Raw genomic sequence first — 16664 nt, 5'->3', positions numbered from 1 at the left:
GCATCACCCTCTAGGCATTCCTATGTTTCGTGCATCGTCGTCTCATTTCCACCGAGCGCAAGTAGGATGTTTCAAGCCACATGATACAGACGAGGACGTGCAAGGCTATTGGACTCGTTCTGCTCGGCTCGCTCTAGATCCGAAGGCCTCCAGTTGTCATGCCGGCATTTGTTGGAGGGGAAGAGAAGTACCAAGCAGGGCAGGCCCTTGTGACAGGGCTCAAGAATGCACAGAAAGGGAGAGTGGGCGGAGAGGGAAATGTGGAATAGGCAACCGGCTTAGTAGAATTGTTGAAGAAAATACCAAAGGCTGGAGTAAATGGCACACAAGAGGCGACGCAAGGGGAAAGCTCCCACAAAAGGGCCTAAACGTCTTCCATTCAACACCGTGAATCCTGAATGTGTTACAAAAGACGGAGTACTTGGGTTCTAGTTGACGAGTTAATCTGGGAGCTGTGATTAAATTGAAAGGCAGAACCGTTGCATGCTATGGATTAGGAAGCATCTATGGTAAGTCCTATAGGGCAGTTCAAGAGACAAGATATGACCTTGGAATAGATGTACCCCTCATTCCCAGCAACGTTCTGACCAACTCTCAGCTGGCCTGGCCCTCAAAGGACTCCAATTTTCCAAGTTCGCATGAACTAGAGCACAGAAGCCCGAAACTTGACCCCGGATGCCAAGGGATTAGGAATTTACAATGGAATGGTACTGCACAGTTGGGTTACAATTCCTCTGGGTGGTATCCTACCCTCTCATTTGCTTTTTTTTTTACAAATCCAAAACTATACCTTTTCGCACAACTCCTTTGGGCAGTAAGGGGATTTGCAAACGACTTTGGTAGACCAGATGGGTCCCCACTCATTCAAGTTTGGCTTTGATGAGGTAGAACCAGAGTAAATGACAGCATACCGTCGAGATCTGTGTGTACAGAAAGATTGTATAAAAAACCGACTATGGACTTCGAGATCTGAGGTACGGTTATTTGACAAGATATCCACTAGGATAAGCAAACTCCCGGTGCTTTATCGCTTTCCTTGACCATGGCACTTCTTCATCCTTCCATTGTGAGTAAACGGTTTCCCCACCACTGACCAATTGATGGATATTACGCCGGGTACTGTATACCATATTCCAAGCTAGCTCTTCGTGAAATTCAGCCGCATTGTTGCTCTCGATATCTGAATCCCGGGAAGCCGATCCGGCCTTTCGATATGTCCCAATCAAATTGGGAAAGGGGGCCCAGCACTCAATCTTGTGACGCCCGTTAGCCCCCGCGCACAACTCACTCAGGGCATTATCTACTGGCTTATTCAAATGATCGACGGAAAGGGCGGAAACAATCTTCCTGGCACCCTTGGTCGTAACTGCATACCCGAACATGCAGCAGCCCATGTCAGCGCGATAGATAAACCGCGTCGAGTCCTCGGCCAGTTCTGGATATTGTTCCTTCCACTTTTTAGTGGGTCCGCCCCAGGTGGCTCGGTGGTGGACCCTCGGAACTGTGGGGTCCATTGGGATAGCGTAGAAGCTTGTTTCGTTGGCGTTCGGGCCCGAGGCACATCCGCCAATCCAGAGGAGATCCCAGTCCATTCCGTAAGGTGCTTCCTTGGACACAAATTTAGTTCCTTGCAAAGCGTGCAGTCCGCGCGCAAATTCCCCCAGCTGGGATTTAAGGCTCACGTCCCAGTCTGCGTCATCTTCCAAAATCAAAGCAGTTGAATAGTCATTACTTATGACGCTATTTTTTTTCGATGTCCAAGCGTCAGCAAAGCCTCTGGATTATGGTCATGAGGTGTAACTGTACTTGATCAATGCATTCATGTGTGCGCGCCAACATGCCACAACAGTTGGCTTAATCTGTGAGGGGTCCAGTCCCTAAGAAAAGGTGAGAACAAGACTTCGGGATCATTGAAGCGGAAAGCATACATCAGGCATGGCTTTGGGATGTAGTTCATCCGGTCGCACTCCATCGAGCCATTCCACCTTGAACCCCGATACCGAGGCTGCTAGTGTCAGGAAATCGCGCTTGTCAGTCCGCTCTTTCATACTGATAGCATAGATATGCTCAAACTAACATTTTATTTCCAGTTAGCAATCCAAGTCTATCAGTCAGTGGGCAAGGTCTAACCCCAAGAGTGTTGTTCTGGATGTGTTCAAAGACACTGTCGGCCATGTAGTTTCGAGAGAGGTCGAGTTTAGGGAGCGAGACAGACCATGCTTTATCTCCAAAAGTTCTGATAAGAACCGTGCAGAAAATGTAAGCAGTAAGAGCTACCGCCGCGGCCATGTGAAGGGCCTTTCTCCTAGCGATCATGGTGAGCAGCGTTGCGAACTATGAGAATTGATGAGAATTCAATGAATCACAAAACCTGGGAAGGATTGAGAAGTCCAAGGAAGCCTTGAGCCAGATGAAATGTATTGCGAAATGATTTTTTCTTTTCATTACATATTCTCGCCGGGAACAGCGTGCTTTGGATGCATCACGACCGAGCTTGTCCGAATGCGGATCTTGTCCGTGGGTGCTCGTTGCCTCAACTACAAGGCCGCCAGTCTTCAATGGCAGCTCCGTTCTACTTTGGAACCACGATTAACTAACTAGTCACCTTCAATCTCGTCGTGTTTCAAGGATTAAAGGTCTTGTAATTTCACGCTAACTACCTATATGAGCTTTAATCCAGCATTACCTGATCATCTTCAAAGTATTTCTAACGAATCTGTTCCCTGGCTACTTCTTACGCATGGGCTGTAAGAATTTGTCAATTTCATCAACCCCCAAAGAGTTCTGTGGGCTAACTCAGTAGGTAGTAGTATATTCTTAGTATAAAAGATACCAACCAGCAATTTTCCAGTCAATAATACAAACGATATGACCTCCGTGAACAAAAATAGGTTGGCAAGATTTCCAACCTGGAAGTTCATTTATTGTTTAATTAATATTGCGATGCAACGTCCTCCAAGTTCGCTGTGCGGTCCTTTCTATCCGAAATCTATAGCGGGGTTATGATGCGAACTCCATCCCTGCGCCAGCCTTTTGATTTCATGAAATGCTGTGTCTAGATTTATTCACCTTCCTTCATCCTCGTGCTAACAAAATGCAAAACCCATCATGATTCAGGATGTGTCTCAAAGAAAAGTTTTCAAAATAACAACTCTGTCCATCATCCATCTATGAGAGAAAGCCTGAAGAAAATTCATACCCCGGAATTAGATAGCAACTGGGCCGGCACCCAATCTATCTTGAGGTCCGATACCTTTGTGTCGGACCGCAAACAAACCGATTATAAGGCCTAGTCCGGCTAGACCAACTGAGCACCAGAGACCAGTAGCATATTGCTTAGCAAAACCATGTCCTTGCTGGATGTCGACAGCATCGGTAACGGCCGCTGAGATAGCCAATGCGACACCAGAGCCAATTTGGAATGCAGTGTTGAGCTAGGTAAAGATGTTAGTATGTCAAGTTCAAATCCAGGAGGAAAACCCCACCATTCCGCCAGCCAAACTCTTGACTTCGACCGGTACACTTGTGAGTACCACAGTGCTCGTCGTAACAAAGATGAAAGAAACAGATGAGATACTGATGAGCGACGTGGGGAGAACGTTGAGCCAACTTTGAAAATTAGCATAGTTTTGTTCAGTCAGAAGACGGCGATACACACAAGCCTGCCTCAGGATTGGAAGTCAAAGCACTTGAGATGGGGGCGACTACAGCCAGGACCAGCCCGGCAATGAGGAGGTGCTTTCCGTTCATGATTTCAAGAAGCTTTCCTGTTCCAAGAGAAACAATGAAGCCAATGGCTCCCATAGGCAAGAAGCGAATTGCGGTATCCCCAGCGGAAAGTTTGTCCACTTCCTGTGCCAGAAGGACGATGTAGTAAATAACGTTCTGGTAGGTGCCATAGCCAGCTATCTATTATTAGCATTGCCCGAGAGACCGGTGAAAACCAACTCACTGAAGCCAATAACCCAGAGACCGGCGAAATTGCGAATCTTCCACAAAGAAAGTGGCATGATAGGGTTGCTGACGTACTTCTCGAAGATTGTGAACCCAACTAGAAGACCGACCGCCAGAATCAGTAGGACAATTATGAATGGCTGGTCCCAGCCGTAGGTTCCACCACTGGAAAGGACGAATTGAAGTAGGATTAGACCAGCTGTAGACATCACTGCACCAACGTAGTCCATTCTTTCGTGCTTCGTTTCGGAAGGAACATCGCCTGGGAGGACAAGAAACCCTAGGATTCCCAAGGACCCAGTTATGACAACAATCAGGTAGAATATATATCTCCAGCCCAGCGAAGAGGTCAAGAAACCACCAAAGATGAGACCGGTGCAGAATCCCAGGGTTCCCGAGGCTCCATAGATTGACAGTGCACGGGTGCGATCAACACCACTGAAATAGGAGCTGATGATTCCAATAGCAGATGGTACAGTCATCGAAGCTCCAATTCCTTGAATGCCACGGAAAACCGTAAGTTGAATAAACGACTGCCCGAATCCAATGGCTAGAGTCCACACTGAAAGCCAGGCAAGACCCAGACACAGAATCTTCTTTCTTCCATACCTGTGACGGTTAGCATTGTACCAAGTCTAAAGATGATTGGAGAAAGCGTCGCACCGATCAGACAAAGCACCGGCTAATAAAAGGAAGCCACCAAATGACAAAGTGTATGCAGAGATCATCCATTGTAAGTCTGTACTGGACACACCAAAATCCCGTTGAATGGAGGACAGAGCAATGTTGGCGCTTGTCATGAATACATTGTCTAGAAACTGAGAGCCGGAGGTGACCAGCAAGATCAAAGACCCTTTCCAAGAACCCAGGCGGCCGAACTGATGCGGGATCTTCTCGAAAATAAGAGCATCCTCACTTCCAACCGGGGAAGGGAGCATTTGCGCAGGCGTCACAGCGCCGGAAAAGTCCGGACTCGAGATTATCTTCGGCTCGACAACTTTCGGGGAGTTTGTAGTGGGTATTTCATCACCACCATGTTCCTGATGGCCACGTGGTCGACTAAAGTAGTCAACAATACCCATTGTGGTTGTGAAAGTAGAATCCAGATGAGAACAAATGGCTAGGGTAGCACTGGCACCTACCATCATACTAATATATGGTTTACTATCGAACTAAAATTCAAAATCTTCAATCGATCCAGTTTAAAAAGTGGAGCGAGGCATTTCGGATTACCATTTCGAGAAAAATCTTAGACTGGAGCATGTTCTCTCGGGTTACCTATTTGAGATGCAAGACCCACGATGAACACACGAGGAGTGGAGAGGAATCATCACTGGCCCTTTCATTCGCACATGGGGGTTGGTCTAGGATTGTATTGAGAATAAGGCTCTGATAATGCAATGCAGATGCTATGTGGCCCTACCGCGCACAGCTAGTAAAGACAGGGCATCAATGGCGCCCTGGAAATGGCCATCGGCTTGAAATCTTCAAACCCAGCGGCAAACGTTATCGGGCCGAGCGCTAAGACCCACGGGATCCCGGTAGGGCTAGTTGGCGAACTTCAAGTTTTTAGGGCTAGTCCTTGGTAACTGCTAAAGTTTCATGGGCTCTGAAAAACTAGGATTATAAAATTCAATTTTGAAACTGTGTTTTTCTCTTTAGAATTGTGCATTACATATCTACGGAGTACTCTTTATGGCATCTGGTCAAAAATTCGAAATTCGATATTCGCCACGCCGATTCAGATTTTTTCCTCGGCCCGACAGCTCTTCCCATGTACATCACCCACAGGCCATCTTCGCTGTCGATGTTTTGAATTCTCGCTGATTTTTCCTTTTAGCAATTTGCCCATTCTGTGCTTAGTACGGAGTAACGCTCTTTTAATGAAGTCGGAACCGCTCGCTGTATAACGTGGCTGTTGATATTGAATATCTATTTGTTGAAGTTCCGAGGGTCCGACCTTGTCAAAATGATTAACAATAGACTAACTACGGTTACTCTATCAAACTATCCTTCCAACCCTCGGTTCACATTTGCCAAGCCAAACATGGGCAATAGGAACATTCTCTCCTGTATTGCCAAGCTGATTGCCAGTTAGACCTCCGCAAAGCCCAACCCAACCCACAGCCCATTATTCTGCATAACTGCGGTCTTCGCCTACACAAAATAGCTGATTAATGAATGTTTTTTTACGTATGTTCCGGCCTATAAGCGGCATATACTACTGGCCTATATACAATACGAGGGATCTCCGTAGCCCAAGGCCGTAAAGTAGATAAAAGTAGTAAATAATTATATGCTAGACCTCTTTTGATTTTCTCTTACCATCGTATACTACTACTACTATAACCCTATGCTAAAACTATACCTTGCGCTCTTATTGAGGTAAACCTCTAGGGTGGTAGTTCTAGGATCTAATAGATATTAACAATGATAGTCTCTAAGATAATAATGAATATATTGTGTAAGCTTTATAATTCTACACGAAATTAACTACAACGTAATTATGTATTGTGATCTCAGCGATCTTAGCCACCTAGGATCTCTATAATCTAGAAACAATCAAGGGCTTAAGCACAATTCGAATACCTATAATTCCTGAAAAATTCTGCATCACTTATGTAGCGACGAAGGATTGGTATATTTGCATTATTTGGTGCCGATTGGGCCCTATTGGGCCCCCATGATGGGCCTAGTGGGCTTTCAACCTAGGCCTATAGCCTAGGCAGGGCCCAAAGCCTAGCCCATTTGCGGGCTGGGTTGGGTTGGGCTTTGTGGGCTTTGCGGGAGGTCTATTGCTAGTCAAACAAATTCTCTGACCACTTAAACAGCCTTTAATGATCTGTAATAATCAACAGTTATTTCTAGATTCTGAAAGGTTAATGGTGCTAGAATACCTTGTTATATAATTTGCGGTCATGGCACTTGAGATGGAACTCTTACTGCAGGAGCTTCAAAAATACGTACATTTCAATTTTTTTTTCAAAAAAACATGAATCGTGTGCACTAGTTTGCTGTACTAGGTTACATTCAGTGCTTTTGTATAACAGCAAGGAATCAGCTTCGCACATACCCCTGAATCAAATACTCTCATTTTGCAGTGATAATATGTTGTCCTTGCAGTCAAGCCAAGTAAAGAGACCTTGCATACTTCACCGACATTTCAAATCCAATCCTCTCGATGTGAAAGAGGCAGAAAGGCCAAGGCCATTAACTATCAAGCTAAATCAAAAAAGAAATAAGCAATTTAAATCTGGAAGCACTAGATGCCCGAGGCTCCTCTAACTCGGCTATGCTGATAAGTTCATAAGCTCAAATGACGTCATGTGCCAAGCGTCCAGGGTCCCAGTCGTCACTTTGGTCTCTTTTGCCAATCGCAGTGTTCTGGAGAACACTTCCCCAGTATAAGATCGAAGGGGAGCCCACAATGACGTATAATATTATCTAATTATGCATATTTTTTACAGATTCGAAATCTCATATAAACTAGCACATGTCGGTCTACACCATTATAGGCGCAAAACAATTTACAAATTTTGGGAAGATCGACGATCACGGCTTAGCCTCATCTGCCATGCGCCACCCGAACCTTGCGGGCAATACTTAATAGAGCAGTCATCACCAAATTTCTATCCGCGCCTGACGTCTCTTCCGTGGGTATTGGATGAAGCCTGCTTCCAAATAAATAGATGACGTTCACATTCAACCAAAATGTTTCGGCACAACAGCTGGCCGACATCCTACCGAACGGTGTCGCCATCCTCACCCATCGATATGAATTGGTCTCTGTGAATCGCCGGTTCCGGGAACTCATCCCATGCCCTAGCGTCAATTTCTCCGAATGTTGGTTACGATCGGTCCATCCAGACGACTATGACCGGGTGTCGACTCGGTATCGCGAGGTCGCAACGTCCAAACAACCGCTACGTCTCGAATACCACACGCGCGACCCGAACTCGATATGGTGTGTCATAACTCTGGATCGGCTGAATGATAAAGACGTACAGTGCTTCGGGCTAAACGATGGTGGGGTGTTTATCTGTACAATCGCAGATATCACCCTGGAGAAAAAGGCAGAGCTCCTACAGAGGCAGGCTGCGGAAGAGGCCCAGGAACGCAAGAAGCAACAAGAGCGATTCATCGATATGATCAGCCACGAAATTCGCAATCCTTTATCTGCGATAGTCCATTGTACGGAGGATATTCAGGAGGCAATCTATAACAAGAAACCGGATGAAATCTCAGTCGTGAACATCGCCGAAGCAGCTGAGACAATCAGCCTCTGCATTAGACATCAAAAGAAAATCGTCAATGATGTCCTCACCTTTTCAAAACTTGACGCATCAATGCTACCGCTTTCCCCACGAAAGGTCCAGCCCCAACGACATATTACCATTCCGATGGCGATATTCCGACCCGAGCTCCGAAAGCACAGAATTAATTTTGAATACAAGGCCGATCTTTCCTATGGCAAATGTGGTATTGATTGGGTCATGGCAGATTTAGATCGAATGGGCCAGGTCCTTGTTAACATACTCTCGAATGCTATCAAATTCACAGCTCAATCGGAAGGCCAGCGATCGGTCCGAGTTTCAGTGGGTGCTTCGATCGAGCGTCCAAGTTCGTACCCGCCAAACATAGTCTTCTTCGATTCGGGAAAATCAGCGCTCCGTCAAGACGCGACAAACAACTCCGAATGGGGAAGTGGCGAAGTGGCATATATCATGGTCGCCGTCAAGGACTCGGGGATTGGAGTCACCGAGGAAGCACAGAAACGGCTCTTCGAGCGATTCAATCAAGCAACTCCCAAAACTGAGAGCATTTACGGCGGCTCTGGCCTTGGTCTCAACGTTTGTAGAAAGCTCTGTCACCTCCATGGGGGTGAGATTGGCGTGAGCTCCAAGAAATCACACGGAAGTACCTTTGGGTTTTTTTTCAAAGTACGCAGAACAACCAACGAAGGTGTTGAAGGAGACGAGAGTTTCGGTGTTTCTACAATTGATAAGCTCTGTGTTGATATTCAGACACTGGGAAACAAAATGAGCGGTGTCAACAAAATCACGGAAGAGCCCCAGATGTCGGAAACCCCAGCTGAGGATATTGTCTTCGAGGCACAACCAGGTGGCCCAAAGGACGAAGATACAATTCGTACCCACAACATTGCCCGCCAGGTAGAGAACGATCAGAACGAATGGGCGAATCAAAGTCCTTTGTCTCATCGTGGTCATGAAAAATTAACCGGCGACGGTCAGCGAATTCTCTTGGTTGAGGATAACGTTATAAACAGGCGAATCATCTCACGCAAGTTGAATACACTGGGGTTTGACATATCAGAAGCGAGAAATGGAAAAGAGGCAGTGGATGCGAATAAGAAAGGCCCATTCGACTGTATTCTCATGGACCAGCAGATGCCTGTGATGGACGGCAACTGTGCCACAAAAGCAATTCGTGAAATCGAGAAGGAAACTGGAGGACATGTACCCATTCTGGGACTCACAGCGAATGTCAGAGACGAACAACAACAGGAAATGATAGGTGCCGGAATGGATGATATCATCCATAAGCCTTATGGCACTCATGAGCTTGTTGAAAAGATCAATCGCATGGTTTCAAAAGAAAGAAATATATAACGGTAAGTCTAGGACTGTGAAGGTTTTGGAAGATTTTGGAAGCAAAGCGAGATGTGTATTTGTATGAACAACAGAGAGAGACAAGATGACCATTGTGGTAGTAAATACCAGGCTGTACAGGACGGAACTCCTAAAACAGCCTTCACAAAGAATGTCATTCCACCGTGAAAGGGCGTCAGAAATGGTAACCCAATTCTATTCCGAGAAAAAATTGTGTATATACTAGCAACACCTCTTTGAACGATGCTTAAATACCAACGGGCACTAATCCTGTGTCAATAGTTAGCACAAGGCGCGATTGGAACAACATCAGAAAATAGGGCTATGACAGTACTAACCATTGGAAACAGTGTAGCAAAAACTCGAATCTCTGATATTTCCCGTGGCATGATGTTTCCAATCAAGTTGCAGCGCCGCTTCACAATGATACCTGCCATAGACAATGGCAAACATTTTCTTGCAAGGCATTCGTGCGCTCCCGCGCCAAACACTAGCCAATTCTTGGTCTTGGACTCGGCATCGCCGGATATCCAACGTTCAGGATCAAAGTTGTCAGGATTGGGGTAAAAGTTTGGATCATGTAAAGCCGGATAGCAGGATAGAATGACTATAGCGCCCTTAGGAATGGTATAGTTGGGCGTGACAGGGAAGTTCTTTGTCGCGAGATAAGAACCATAACAACGTGCGGACGATGACGCAGGAGCTCCTTAATAACTGCATACACAGCTGAGAGGTTCACTCGCCCACTGTGCAAGATATCTTTCAAACTTTGGTTGTAGTGCTTGTATTAATGGACCACGAGCGGAATCTTTAGCGGAGGCCCAGCTATAGAACCTTTTCGTTTGGTATACATCACTTGAGAGGGCATGTGCGGACTCCCATGAGTAGGAAGGCTCTACTTCCCTTGGTCATAAACTCACATGGCTATTACAAAACTAAATGTATACTGCTAAAACGACAAGCTTAAGAATCTGCGGCAGTTGATTCTAAGCGATTGAGGTGTTGGCCATCTCAAAAGCCATCTTGGAGTCCATGATGACAGGCAACAGGGGCAATTTACGGAACTGTCCCTTTGAAATAGACAGAGAATACATATACATAAGCGAGTTTTCTTAGTAATGGCATGATATGGATAGTTAGTTAACTAACTAGTCAACTGACCAAGATATCCACAGGTTATGTAACTTGCCCGATTAGGACTAGACTCCGATGCCAAGCAGGGGTGAGGCGGGGTCTAGTCCTCTTTTGATTTGGGCTCGGGACATTCACTTGAGGCTGACACATTACGGAATAATCGGGAAGTTCAACCTCGGGAAGTTTCACATTGGACATTAAACTGACTTTCTGATAAGACTTAGATTTGTACCTTTTCAACTCTCTTGCACCTTGATCTCAAAAGTGGCGTGCGGTTCCAGCTTGAGCTATTCCTAAAATTAACACCCCCCCCCCCCTCCTTTGGATGCCCACCAATATCCTCTCAAAATGCGGCAATCTCTCCGCCGGTCCTGTGCTGCTTGCGCCAAATCAAAGTCCAGCTGCGATCTCCGCACACCGCGTTGTTCCCGCTGTATCAAGCGACACGTTGAGTGCGCCTATGCGAACGAACCGTCGACGGGGCCGGCAACTCCCGGATGGCAGAATAAGGCATCAATGTGTCCACTAGATGGATCTGGCACTTTGACTAATTACAGATTCGGATCTCTTGATCCGTTTGATTCGTATCCACGGACTAGACTTCCTCGGGAACACGTTCAACGTTTGATCTATAGCTGTGTGTAGTCCTCTGAGGAAGCACTGACGATAAAATATTGGCTTACCCATTTAGTCCTCCACAAAATCGCCTTTCAATATTACCCTCTTGACCTTAATGCGACTTCTAATCCGTTTCTGATCTCTTGGTGGCCACTTGCACTAGGTGATCCTGCACTATTTCATGTCTCTCTACAGACGGCATGTCTTGACGAAGAGTTGTTGGCTCAGAAAGGCTTTCAGAACTCCGAACTTCTCATGGCAGACTCGGTGGCTCTACTGCGACGTAAGCTTAAATACATGTCACTAGCTGTTCAGGATGGGACTTTGAACTCAGTTATCACCTTGGCAACCATCGAGGTAAGATACTGCCATAAACACCCTCTTTCTTCATCATCTTCTATCTCGAACAATTTCCCGATCATTAATGATTCTTAGTTTGGCAAAGGCAATGCAAAAGTTGGCGAAATGCATGTTAATGGATTGAAAAAGCTGGTCGATATGAGAGGCGGCATCAATGCAGTAAGGCAGACAAGCCCGCTTACCGCGAGGATGGTCAGCTGGTAAGCCAACACCTTTTCTATTCAGGGATCAGATTTTAACATGTTTGAAAGGGTATCTATGCTCATCATGGGCCATCCTCAATTTGAGACCCAGGATGACTTCGGCATTGGAGATGGCATCCCCCCTATCCCGGAATGGCAGTTCGACTCAACCGTGCTTGATGACCAGCTATTTGACCTCAGCAACATTGAAGTGGAGTATGCCGTTAAGAATGTCTTGAGTCGTCTTCGCAGCATCTTTCACCGAGTGCGCAATATGCCCTTCCAAGCCACACAACTTCATGACCTTACCTGTTTTGTCATACACCGTCTCCTTCTCTCCGCTCCAGCTACCACGATATCTCTGCCATCACCGATTACGGAATCCATTCGCTGCGGGGTTATAATCTACATGTTCATCGCTCAGGGACCAACATACTACTCGCATGCAGTCATACTGAATACCATTATGATTCGATTTATGGAGAACCTCGAGCATCTCACGTCAATATCTCGTGTCTATGATTCACTTGACGTCTGGTTTGCTGCAGTCGGAATGGTGGCTTCAGCTGGCACGCCTCATCACCGGTGGTTCATGAGTAGGGCACGAGAAATAGCGGTTGCTCTAAACCTGGAAAACTTTGATGTCATCCTCTTCCACATCAAATCTGTGTTGTGGTTGGAGAAACCGCAGAGTGAAGATCTCGTTCGATCTCACTGGGATAACATCTTCAGTCTCACCGACCAAGCCGTACTATCAGACCTCTCGATATCGGTCTCGCCTATCAGCAGCAGCGTGGAATTTATATGAAAAACAAGCTCAAGCAACAAATTCGATGGGCAGAAGACGACTCGTGTTAAAAGGCCTTGAACAACGAAGAAGATAGCCACACACGACACTGTTATGATGACAATCATGGCCCGAAAGACGATGGCTACCTGTGAAACAATCTCTGCCAAGCGGGCGCTCCCTCAGCCCTCGACTAGTTAGTCTTTTTCCAGGGTTGTGTTTCTTCCGTGCTGGACGAAGTGGTACACTACCACGCCACTCTCGATGCGGCTCAGGGCCACACGTATGAAGTGTAACCCGTTTCCTCGGGTTGCAATCTCAAAGCGTGCCTCATCTACACCATTGTCTAAGAATAGGTCCCCGACCAAGTCTGCCGCGCCCTTATTGGTGACCCCATTGCTACACTATGCTTCGTTTGGCTGTCACTCGGGCAGTCTACATGCCATGATCAGGTATGGTTTCCATAAACTTCTTTTCTGGGAAGGATTCGTTGATTCATATTGATTCCGCCTAGCTTCCAAGTGAATCGTCGCTCAAAATAAAATCGAAAGGTGACTAAAATATATCTATGCGGCCATGTCCCGGAGCCAATCACATGCCTACGAGAGAAGCAGTGCAACAAGAGTCAAGGCGCCGATAGTATTACCCCAGATCAAAAGTGCGAGCACGAATCAACCAACTGTGCGCGTGTGACAAGACCAACCCCCAATTTCGGCTATCTCAGTGCGGGCCTTGAGATCCCTGTGGAAAATATCAAAATGGGCACGCATCTTCTTTCCAAGAAGACAAGGACTCATGATGAACGCAAGGAGACTCTTGAGATCCTCCGACTGGGTGAAAACAGTCGAAGCACCATCATTGGCCGGCTCGAGGTAGAATTTATGCAAACCAGCAACGGTAAACACGGGCGGACCTTGCCAAGAAAACAAGCTCTCGGAATTCTCCTTTGGTGTTGACAGTCTTCAGCTTACTTTTCTTTCTTTTAAAAACTTGTGATCGGGAAGAGTAATATTCTCTCACCTTGACTTCCGCGACAAAATTGAAGTTCTCAATGTTCACCTCGATTATGTCTCCCGAGCAAAGCTCTTGCGGGGTCTTAGTGCTGTCCTTGAGCTCGATCCCCTTGAGCCATTCCGTGTGCCACTCCGGGTATGCTGAGAAGTTGAGGAGCTAGGGATGCGATAAATAGTCAGCATGCCTCGCCAGGAATCCCGGTCTTAGGCCTGGTACATACAATCTCGCACTTTTGCAGGCGGCGCCGCTATTTCGATTGTGCTTGTGGTCATTTTGCCGGTGGTTTTGTTAGAGAGGTTTGATGCACGGGTTAGGGGATGATGCAAATAAAATATGTAAATTCAAGGGAAGTGCGTGGATGTAGAATACTGTATATCCTTGCTGCATCCATCGTGTGCCCCCACTCCACCTGCAGATAACCTCAAAACGCTCCGTTCAGAGCTTATTCGCCTATCACATCTTGTCTTGCATAGGGGGGGAGGGGGGGTACGAAAGCTAGATCCAAAAATTTGAATGTTGAAACAAAAATTGTATAGGATTTGAGTCTAGCTCGTCAACTAGCAATGAGATTAGGAACTGAATACAACCCCAAGATTTGTAGCACTCCTTAGATGGTCATTAACACGGTCATCATAAATCCTCCGTCTACTCATGACGAGTCATATGTACATAATGCATAATAAACATGTAAACTAATCTATGTGCATAATCTCACATACTTCTGACAATGCATCCGTATATTCAAATCGAGGCTCTCAACACTGAGGCTCCATGCTAATCTTGCTGACACGTCGACCATTGTTCTGCTCTCTGTCAGCAGCAAGCGTAGAAGCAAATTTGCTCTTCGCGCGAAGCTGGGGTCCCTTCCAGTAGAACACATAGATGGGAGTCACAACCAGACAGGAAAGACAAGCCAGAATGGTGGTTGCATACTCAACATGCCACTTATCGCCGATGTCTGTGTACATGGGCGTCGCGTACATGGCCGAGATACCAGCGAGAAGATCGCGCGCGAAAGCATTGCCACCGGTTGCAGAAGCCGAGTAGACACCGTAGGACGCGACCATGTAATCAACAGAGGATAGGTAGATGGCGAAGTTAGCGATACCGACACAGCCGGAGAAAATCATGGATCCGATCCAGTGTATGTTTTTCGAGTCGCCAAAGGATGTCCAGGCGAAACCGAATAGACCGATGGGTTCGAGCGGCGCGAGGAAGAGCAGCCACTTGAGTCGGCGCTCGGGCGGTATGGCCGCATCGCCATGTCGTACTCGGAGCTTTTGATCACGCATGAACCATGGGAAGTAGCTGAAGTAGGCAATAAAGTAGGCGGCGTTGATGGGAATAACAGCCCAGGCTTGTGCGAGAGTACCAAAGCCCCATCCTTGTTTGTAGACGATGGCAAAACTCTCGAGGAAGATGAATATCAGAGCATCGGAGAAACCGGATAGAAGAGATAGACAGAGGACAATGGGCTCGCGCAGAAGCATGTAGAATGGACGCGCCCAGATCCTGCCAGCTTCCTTCAAGGAGATACGGGGGCTCTTCATCTCGTTGGGTCCGTAGATATTTGGGTCTTCTCCGGTCTTGCGGCGGCGCTTGGCTTCTCTGTCCATGATAATAGTCGAACGACTCTCGGGCATAAAGAAGATGATGATCTGGGTGACTCCTCCGAAGATCAGCTGAATCCAGAAGAACCATTGCCAGTCAAGGACTTTCAAATACTGGTATTAGCAGTAGGTCTAGAACCGGTGCATAATGACTCCGAGAAGGGAAAAATGCTTACATCGCGCAATTGGTCCTCCAATCACACCACCAATACTGGTACCGAGACAAGATGACAATACGATGAAAGCGAGAGGGAATTGTTGCGTCTCGGGCTCGTAGATATCGGCAATAAGACCGAGAGTAACACTACCACCAGCAGTAGAGAGACCACCCTTGAATATCATATTAGGTTTTTGAAGTGTCAAGACGCTAGCTTGTCGGGGGAGAAACCAACCAATGCACGAGCGACAACAAGACTGCCCCAGTTGGGGGCAAGGGCCGCAAGAATCTGCCAAATGTTGATCAAGAACATAGAGAGCTGAAGAATGGGCCAGCGACCGAATTCCTCAGACCAAGGAGCCCACAGCTCACAGCCAATGGAATAAGTAACCAGGTAGGCCATTTGACCTGTGCGAGCGTGTTGTTCGCTAATGTGAAAAGCCTCTGAAAGATTTTGGACAGCAGCAGGATAGACCGAGGTGTTGAAGTTCATGGAAACCTGAACAAATGCGACCGCGACCAGATAGGTCCATTTCTTCCATCGTGGCCAGCAGTATCCTAGGATCTCGTAGCAATCTCCTTCCTTCAGCTCGCGCTTTCCGTCGGGATGTCCGCTCTCTTTTTTCTCAAGCTCAGCGGAGATATCGACAGGTGTGCTATATTCGCTGCTATTGACAGATGAGGGTCTGTTCTCGGTATGAACAGCTTCGGTGTCTTGCTCTGAGGGAGACATCCTTGCGTGCGGGGGATGGAGCAAAGGGCGTGCGTGGAAAAAGTTTTGTGGACTTTCTCCAGGTGTTATATGTCGGAGTATGTACGGAGTCTGCGTAGACTTTTTTTCTTTACCTCGGACTCCATCGACTGAAACCGGATTTATAGTGGATCAACTGAGTGCACAGAGTGGTAGCGGCCATAGCGTATAGCACAGATTAGATATTGGGATTGATAGTTGTGAAGATTGACGGTGTAAAACTTTTGAAGCTTTGTATATAACTGTATATTTTAAATAGTTTCAATCTTCAAATTCACAGTTTTCTAATAAATCGTGTGTGATTATCTCCAAAAAAAAAAAGAAAAAGACCAAAAAAGCCCTATAAGTTTGGTGATCTGCGGTATCCCGATCCCTTGGCATTCCCCACACAAACTGACGTCACAGTACTCTTCTGTGTCGTGGAATCTTCTAACCTTCGGCCACGTACAATCTACTAGACTAAAAGC

At 46.7% G+C, this 16664-nt stretch overlaps 7 protein-coding genes across 7 annotated transcripts; 3 read left to right on the top strand and 4 right to left on the bottom strand.

Annotated features, from left to right (window-relative positions):
- Window positions 1-980: 980 nt before the first annotated feature.
- On the bottom strand, window positions 981-2316 carry Pdw03_0629 (Glycosyl transferase, family 25; the record flags this gene model as incomplete). The annotated part of the gene is made up of 4 exons (XM_066099672.1): window positions 981-1740; window positions 1807-1877; window positions 1929-2072; window positions 2131-2316. The coding sequence occupies 4 exons, from the start codon at window positions 2314-2316 to the stop codon at window positions 981-983; spliced, it is 1161 nt and encodes a 386-aa protein (XP_065957399.1).
- An 890-nt stretch (window positions 2317-3206) lies between these two features.
- On the bottom strand, window positions 3207-5036 carry Pdw03_0628 (Sucrose/H+ symporter, plant; the record flags this gene model as incomplete). Its single annotated transcript, XM_014680398.1, has 5 exons — window positions 3207-3434; window positions 3486-3609; window positions 3659-3905; window positions 3953-4563; window positions 4618-5036. 5 exons carry the CDS (start codon window positions 5034-5036, stop codon window positions 3207-3209), a joined length of 1629 nt encoding a protein of 542 aa, XP_014535884.1.
- Window positions 5037-7643: 2607 nt separating this feature from the next.
- Window positions 7644-9584, top strand: Pdw03_0627 (CheY-like superfamily; the record flags this gene model as incomplete). The annotated part of the gene is made up of 1 exon (XM_014680397.1): window positions 7644-9584. The coding sequence occupies one exon, from the start codon at window positions 7644-7646 to the stop codon at window positions 9582-9584; it is 1941 nt and encodes a 646-aa protein (XP_014535883.1).
- Window positions 9585-11066: 1482 nt separating this feature from the next.
- On the top strand, window positions 11067-12686 carry Pdw03_0626 (Fungal transcriptional regulatory protein, N-terminal; the record flags this gene model as incomplete). Its single annotated transcript, XM_014680396.2, has 4 exons — window positions 11067-11355; window positions 11410-11693; window positions 11772-11896; window positions 11948-12686. 4 exons carry the CDS (start codon window positions 11067-11069, stop codon window positions 12684-12686), a joined length of 1437 nt encoding a protein of 478 aa, XP_014535882.2.
- Window positions 12687-12929: 243 nt separating this feature from the next.
- Window positions 12930-13207, top strand: Pdw03_0625 (uncharacterized protein; the record flags this gene model as incomplete). The annotated part of the gene is made up of 2 exons (XM_066099671.1): window positions 12930-13117; window positions 13180-13207. 2 exons carry the CDS (start codon window positions 12930-12932, stop codon window positions 13205-13207), a joined length of 216 nt encoding a protein of 71 aa, XP_065957398.1.
- A 129-nt stretch (window positions 13208-13336) lies between these two features.
- Pdw03_0624 (Polyketide cyclase/dehydrase) lies at window positions 13337-13951 on the bottom strand (the record flags this gene model as incomplete). Its single annotated transcript, XM_014680395.1, has 3 exons — window positions 13337-13609; window positions 13686-13835; window positions 13910-13951. 3 exons carry the CDS (start codon window positions 13949-13951, stop codon window positions 13337-13339), a joined length of 465 nt encoding a protein of 154 aa, XP_014535881.1.
- A 483-nt stretch (window positions 13952-14434) lies between these two features.
- Pdw03_0623 (Major facilitator superfamily domain, general substrate transporter) lies at window positions 14435-16179 on the bottom strand (the record flags this gene model as incomplete). The annotated part of the gene is made up of 3 exons (XM_014680394.1): window positions 14435-15393; window positions 15466-15619; window positions 15682-16179. 3 exons carry the CDS (start codon window positions 16177-16179, stop codon window positions 14435-14437), a joined length of 1611 nt encoding a protein of 536 aa, XP_014535880.1.
- Window positions 16180-16664: the final 485 nt, after the last annotated feature.

This window comes from Penicillium digitatum, chromosome 4 (genome assembly GCF_016767815.1).
Source record: "Penicillium digitatum chromosome 4, complete sequence".
Lineage (NCBI taxonomy): Eukaryota > Fungi > Ascomycota > Eurotiomycetes > Eurotiales > Aspergillaceae > Penicillium > Penicillium digitatum.
The sequence above is the reverse complement of the archived record's forward strand: the minus strand, read 5'-3'. Positions and strand labels throughout refer to the sequence as shown.